This window comes from Lupinus angustifolius, unplaced genomic scaffold, assembly GCF_001865875.1.
Source record: "Lupinus angustifolius cultivar Tanjil unplaced genomic scaffold, LupAngTanjil_v1.0 Scaffold_121_2, whole genome shotgun sequence".
NCBI classification, from domain to species: domain Eukaryota; kingdom Viridiplantae; phylum Streptophyta; class Magnoliopsida; order Fabales; family Fabaceae; genus Lupinus; species Lupinus angustifolius.
The window spans coordinates 30,243-37,516 of NW_017725054.1; the positions used below are offsets into that span (position 1 = coordinate 30,243).

At 32.2% G+C, this 7,274-nt stretch overlaps 2 protein-coding genes across 2 annotated transcripts in view; one reads left to right on the forward strand and one right to left on the reverse strand.

Annotated features, from left to right (window-relative positions):
* The first annotated feature begins 325 nt into the window (after positions 1 to 325).
* Positions 326 to 2,322, forward strand: LOC109339934 (ribosomal RNA processing protein 1 homolog). Its single transcript, XM_019577481.1, has one exon. It carries the CDS (start codon positions 454 to 456, stop codon positions 2,089 to 2,091), a length of 1,638 nt encoding a protein of 545 aa, XP_019433026.1. The 5' UTR covers positions 326 to 453; the 3' UTR covers positions 2,092 to 2,322.
* Positions 2,323 to 6,140: 3,818 nt separating this feature from the next.
* The window catches only part of LOC109339935 (probable xyloglucan endotransglucosylase/hydrolase protein 23), a 2,100-nt gene continuing 966 nt past the window's right edge, over positions 6,141 to 7,274 (reverse strand). Inside the window, exon 3 of the mRNA XM_019577482.1 lies at positions 6,141 to 6,704. Within this exon, the coding sequence (XP_019433027.1) occupies positions 6,311 to 6,704 (394 nt within the window). The 3' untranslated portion in view covers positions 6,141 to 6,310. The remainder of the gene's footprint in view (positions 6,705 to 7,274) is intronic.

Sequence of the window (7,274 nt, forward strand, 5' to 3'; positions counted from 1 at the left end):
ACAATATTTATTTCGATAGAAAAATAAAGAAACTTTAAAATAAATAACTTATAGTGGAGAAACTTCAATTTTTAGTATATATTTCAAGGAAAGTAACTTGTATTTTTTATAACCATAGTAGATTTTGAACAACACTCACACTGCAAATTTAAGTTTATTTAAAAAAAAAGACAAAAACTACAAAATTATATATATAATCACGCATATTATATTCATCAAGATTGCACTCAATTAAAAAAACATCAATATCTATTTATCTGAAGATAAGTTGACTCGAAAAATATTATTACGTGTTTTGTTTTTAAATGACCCCGAATTTTTGTTTTAAAAGAAAATCCATATTAGGGTTTTTGCTCTGAAATTTAAACCTCGAAACCTAAACGCTCTTCTCACCCCGTCGATCTGCGTAGCTAGGGTTTCCGCAGATCAGACAAATTTGTCCATTCTGAATCAATGGCGAAACATTCTCAACTCGGTGGTTCACTCGTAAAGCAACTTGCATGTTGCAACAAGAGCACCAGAGAAAAATCCCTTTCCATTCTTCTCAAATCATGGCTTCCCTCTCAATCCAATACTCTTCCCGTTGAAGATGTTAAGAAGCTATGGAAAGGTCTTTTCTACTGTGTTTGGCATGCTGATAAGTCTCTTGTTCAATCTGAACTCATTGATCGTCTTTCATCTCTTCTCCTAATTCTTCATCTTCCGTTTTCGGTTCAGTATTTCTCAACTTTTCTTCTCACTATGCGACGTGAGTGGTCTGGAATTGATGGACTCAGGTTAGATAAGTTTTATCTCTTGATTCGTAGGTTTGTTTCTAAGTTTTTTTCTCTTATGAAGAAGAATTCTTGGGATTTGGAACTTGTTAACTGTTTGATGGGGGTTTTGAATGATAATACTTTTTCGGCGAAAGATAAATTGCTTCAGGGGAATGGGGTGAATTACCATATTGCTTCTGTTTTTGTTGAAGAGCTTAAGCCTTTTTTGCCTCTGAGTTTGAATGTTCTGGAAGTGATTTTTAGGCCTTTTATTGATGTTATGGGGAAAGTGAATGATAGGGTTTTGGTGTGGAAGATTAAGTCTGGTGTGTTTGATGTGGTGGTTAAAACGGGGAAGAGGTTGTTGGAGGTTAAGAAGAGTGGGGTTGAGGTTGATTCTGCTGATGAGGTTGTGGTTCTCGGGACGATAGCGATTGTTATGGGGTTTTCTGGGAAGTTTTTTGAGATGGGTTCTTCTCCTGATTGTGTTCAGGGGAATAGGAAGGTGTTGTTTGAATTGCATGAGGAGTTTTTGAAGCTGGAGAAGGATGCGGCAGCGTCTGGATTCGAGTTCACTATTCCTGATATTGTTGTCGATCAGAATGAGGAGAAAGAGCCCATTTTGGTTCCCACTGCGAATGGCGTGGAGGTGGAGGAGGTTGAAGGTGCTGAGGTAGTTGCTAATTGTACGCGGCTGAAGAAGTGCAAGAAGGCTAAAAAGGACTCTGTTGACATCGCAAAAAAATCAAAGAAGAAGAATAAGAAGACTCCTGCTGTGGATGACAATGAGACTATAGCTAGGGAGGATGTTGAAAATTCAAACGATGAACAGGTTAATGACGAGGGCACAATTCAGTTGAATGAGGATGCAATTTCTAACCTCCAAAAACAGTTTGAGATTGTTGCTACAGAGGCGGGTTTGGAAGATGCTGTTGCAAGTGCCTGTGATGCTCCACAAGCTACAACTGTGTCTCAAAAGAGAAAGAGAACAAAGAATTTGAAAGGAAAGGCGTCTCCGGGTTCTGGTTCAAAAGGTGGAGATGCTGAGGATTCTGCAGTTGCAAAAAGTGGGGATAAAAGTGCAAAGAAGGTAAGATTTGCTATGAAAAATAACTTGGTGTGGAAGCCACAAAATCCTTTACCTCCTCAGAGCTTGAGATTGCCTCCCTCTGCTACACCCAGAGGAAGTGCACTAAAAAAGGGTGTTCCTGCAGGTCCCATCAGGGAGATGCTTCCCGCCACCAAAAAGCCAAAGCTGAAGAAGGCCAGGAAGGCAATAATAGGCCTTGCCCCAGCTGTCAAACGTCTGAGGAAATTAAAGTCTCAGTCTTCATGATTTCCTCGAGGTTGTTCTATGAAGATGTTTCCGCAACATGTTTGTCATCCCTTTTGTTAGTTATTATGAAAATTTTGAAAGTTTATTGTTATCATTGATTTCTGGACCATGTTTAAATTGACTTGAAGTCAAGACTATTCCTTCAAGCTTGTGCTATCATGATTTTTTTTTTTTTGGTTTTAATGAAATGACTTTTAAATGCTGTCAATTGTCATGACTCTCTTTGTTGTTTTTGTGGCTTAAAAAAATGCTTGCCGAGTGACTATGATTTCCCAATGCTTTCAATTTGAAACCTACTTTGAAATTGCAGTATTTTAAAGCTGTGGGATTATCTTTATGATCCTGTCAACCCAATATTGGGAGATCACTTGGTCATAATTGATGATTATGAAAATTCAGTTTTAGACTTTTATAATTGTTTGAAATGCTTACTTTCACAGTGATATAAGATAATGGATATTGAAGATTGAGCATAGGGGTTTATTTTTAAAATTTGGATGCTTTGTTGGTGACTTGGAACCAATTTGTAAGATGTTGATAGGAAGTAGAGGATTTGCATCAGCAGTGGCTCTACCTGCTGGTGTTTTAACCAGGAGGATGAGAAATTGAGACCTATGGTTCATTGCTTTGTATTGTGTTGTGTTGGTATTATTTGAATGATACCCTGCTTTTGATGATTAACAGGGAAGTAGATAAGTGTGTCAAAAGGATGAAGCTGTTAATGGTTAATCCTGCATGGTCTGTTAGAAATAAATAGTGGAGCATTTGGATTTGCAGTACTATATGCATTGTGAAATTTTGATATCATTTGTGATGAGTTTTAGGACTTTAGGGAGTTAATTTCTTATTTTCGTTGATGCTTCTCAAATTCTGTTCTTGTAAATAAAATAGACCCTCGTAAAGAAAAAAAATCATTTTGTGTGCAATAGATTATGTTTCAGAAGAATCACTTCAGTCCATGTTGTTTGTCATCTCGGATTTGAGTATGTGAAGACCGAGCTATGTTTAGATGAAACTAGTAATAGTACTTTCAAAGATGCCTTGATTTGTTTTTATCAGAGCATAATGTACATATCAATTTCTAGTATAACTTATATGTTCTTTTTTTGGTTGATGACCCGATACTATGGGTGATCATGGGTTGGGCTTGGCCATCACCCCCCAACCTTTTAAATGTTGGTAGAATCATTTTTTTGTAATGAGACCTAGACATGAAACTAATCCAACCTTAAATATCGATTGAGACAATATTTGAATCTGAACCCGACTTTAGACTCGATTAAATATAATATATATCTCTTTTTGGATAAAGTCTTATCATTATTTTTTACTTGTTATTATGAATATATAATTCGACATATGAAATGATAAATGTATATACTATAAATGTATATACTATTGAAAAAATTAGAGGACTAATGAGATGTTATTATTCTATACATAATTGGATAATAACATGTACAAGTATGATAAGTGAGTAACTATGTGACAGATCTGGTCGGGTCATTTTTGTTCTCTATCCGATCTTAAATATTGTCTGAATCTAATTTGTGAACCCACATTCGGTTCTAGACGCGATGAGACTCAACCCTATGGATTCGATCATGATCAAATCAAACTTGATGAGCGGGTAGGGCACCGAACTTAGTGAGCGGGTAGAAGTATTCACCCGTACAAGATATGCACATCAATGTTAAATCTAATGAACAACTTTTTGTGATTCCAATTGTTTTCTTTTCTCTTTATTTATTTTTTGCTTCAAAAAGTTGATTGACCTCTCCCAATTTTGGATCACAGCTCTACTGCGTTCTGTTGCATGGCTCCTTATATTCTCACATAAAAAAGAATTGTGATTTGATTCGAAGGGGAGAAAAAAGAAAGCAAACTAGAATCATTTCTCATATATTTAACTAATTTTTAAGTAAACGGATAAAGGATTGTTAATACGTGTCTTAGAACATTGTGTTTGGGAAGAAAAGGGAAAATTGTCTTGTAAAATAATGTTTTAAGATATTGACAAGTTATGGACTTAATTTTTTATTACTTAAATAATGTTCTTAAGATATTTGTTAATTTAATCAAAAGAAATATATTGATGTAGGGCGAGGCTATTGAAATTTGAAAGTCCCTATTCAATTTTCTTGTTAGTGGATATACTTTTGTAAAATAAAAACTCAAAATAATAGAGTTAATAAAGAACGTGAGTAATTATTTAGAGCATTCAAACTTTGCCAGTTAGAAAGCACATACATATAAGACAATATACCACTGGACTATATATGTTCATATTGATAAAATGATTTCTTTTAAACAATAATGAAAAGATATGTATATAATTTTTTTGATTTAAAGTATAAAAAAGTGTGTAAAGGTGCTTGATAGATGCCAATGAAATTTACTTTAACGATCTCTTGTTGGTTGAAAGAAGCTTTTGGTGCAAAAGTACTAATATCTTCACATATCATATGGCATATTGGAAAGTACAGGTGATTCATAATCTTTATGAGAGTTTCTTTTATAGAAGAGAAAAAAATGTATGTGACGATAAAGTGAGAGTTTTATATATTGTTGGTAGTTATTTACTATTTATTTTTTATTTTCAATCATTATTGACTCTTCAAAAAAGTAATATAAATAAATAGAATATAATATAATGATTGTGTAGAAATCTTTAAACGTTACCATACATGTTAGATTTTGTATGATCATCCATTAATACAATCTATTACCTACATAATAAAAAAATATTTCTCACGACACATGTCACCTTTTTCTTCACTTTTTTCCCTCTGAAACAAGTACATATTTTATCATAGACACTCACACATTATATCATGTACACTTTTATTTAATTTATATGACCTTTTTTTTCAATGCACTTCACCACACCTTTGCTACTCACCACTTATCAACGCGTGAGAAATCTCACCTAAAATCCTTTATCATGTGCAATATATCTCTTCTTTCATGTATCATAACCCCATTAATTTCTTATTAATACAAAGTGGCATTGATTCTCCTACAAAATTTTCTCATTTAAACCTCTCATTTTATAAAGTTTCTCATTTAATAAAAATATTAAAAAAAAATTCTAACATTTCAATTTATTCAACCTCCCAAAAAAAGTTTTCCTTTATATTTTAATTTATAAAAAAAAATGACTCAAACATTTTTTCTTCAAAATCTATTTAGTATTTATTATTACTATTTTTCTATTAGTTTTACATATTTATAAGAGGAGGGATCCCTATTCTGACCATCAATTTTAGGGAAATCCAATGGTTTAAATTAATGAGTTGATCTAAACAATTAGATATCTTTAGAATAAATGGCTATGATGAGGAGTAAGTTTAAAAAACTTACTCTTGGAGTAAGTAGATCCTCACTCTATTTTATAATACATATTTATTAGTTTTCTAGATAATAATCTTTTAATTTTTATACTTTTAACTCTCCAATTATTTTGTATCTTACATATTTGTTGTACTACTATATATGGATTTTGATTCAATAGGAAGTTTCACACTATCATTTATTTTCTCATTTTTCTCATGCAATGCAAATGCACATATAACATGTGTGTTCTTAACCATGTGAAATACACGAAGTAATATATGTACTCTTAACCATATTAATGTACGTGTAACATATATATTTTTAATCATGTGGCAAAAAAATATTAACTCGGGCATATGCACTGGTAATTCTCTAGTTAAGAATTGGATTTTATGCTCTAAGATCAATTTTGTTTATCTAAGTTATAAGGTCATTTTCTTTGTAGAACATTTTGTGTGTCTCTTTGTCTCTTGTTATGAATTTCATGTGTTAGGTAGTAATATATGGGTAAAAGAAGTTTCATAATTAAAAGAATGGATAAATTGAACAAATAAAAAGATTTATAAACTTAATAATATAAAATATATATTAATTTGGAATTTCTTTAGCAAGCAAAAACTTGAAGAGACCTTCTCTTTAATCATTTTACATTTTCTTCATCCTTTTAAGATACTATATTTATTTGACCTTTGACCTCTAGAAAGAAGAAAAGAACACAACACACGAGTCCAAAATTCTTTTATATTGATGACCCTACCCAACAAATTTATCAATAACCAAACTTATAATGAATCTCATTTGCATACTTCACTAGAGACAATGGAATAAATATCAAGGATCTAGCTTCATATTAATTTATACTAGACATTGTAAAAAAATAAATTTAATATTGTAAACATTCAGGTGGGAGTCCTTGTTGAATTCGTTTGATATCAGTGCAATAGTTGTAAATCATATAGTTCTTCTGCACCCACTGAATTCTAGCTTCACCTTCTGCATCAATTATTTGTGTCAACCATGGTTGGTTTTCTGATGAATTGGAAGAGCAAGAGGAGCCTGAAGAAGAACTCCAAACACATGCTTGGGCATAGTAGTTGCTAAAGGAGGCAGTGAAAGGGGCTTGGCTCCAATCTGTTTTCACTAGGCCACCCCTTGTAGCCCAATTCTCACCATCCCAAAGGGTAGAGATTACCCTCATGGCTTGATTTTTTGGAAAATGAACCCCTTTTGATTCTAAGTTCTTGAACTCTCTTATGGGTGTTTCATCCACATAGAATCTGTTATATGTGACAGAGGAAAAAAAGGTTAACTACGAAGTTAATGCATCTTATAGAGTTATAATTATAAAAAAAATAGATAGAGTTGAAAAAACTAACAAAAAGGAAGTGGAAAATGCTTTTTTCACTTTTCAGTCAATATATGCATTGGTTTGGTTAAAATAAACAAAGTAGTTTTTGATGTACCAATGCATATAGGTTTGATGCACCTTTTAAGCTCTTAACTTTATTTTCATAACAAACTAATTTATAATTTATAAGAATATAGTAAAACCTTATATTACTATAACACCCACTTATTAGTTAAATTATGTTATAATAAATAAACTTCAAGCATTTGTTCTTTCCTATTTGTTTGGTTAATGAAGTAAGCACTATGTATATAGTGAGCTACTTGAGAATAGTTCTCATAAAAAGAATAATAATTTTGGGTTTTACCATATCGACGGTTAGAATTAAAATTAGTTATTGGTCATAGAAAAATTATGTGTATGTATCTTTTAATCTTAACCGTTTATATATTAAATGTTCTCATTTCTCATAATAGCTCATTATTCTCACATGAGTAGC

Coding starts and splice junctions, on each gene's coding strand:
- LOC109339934 (XM_019577481.1), top strand. CDS start 454: ATGGCGAAACATTCTCAACTCGGTGGTTCACTCGTAAAGCAACTTGCA.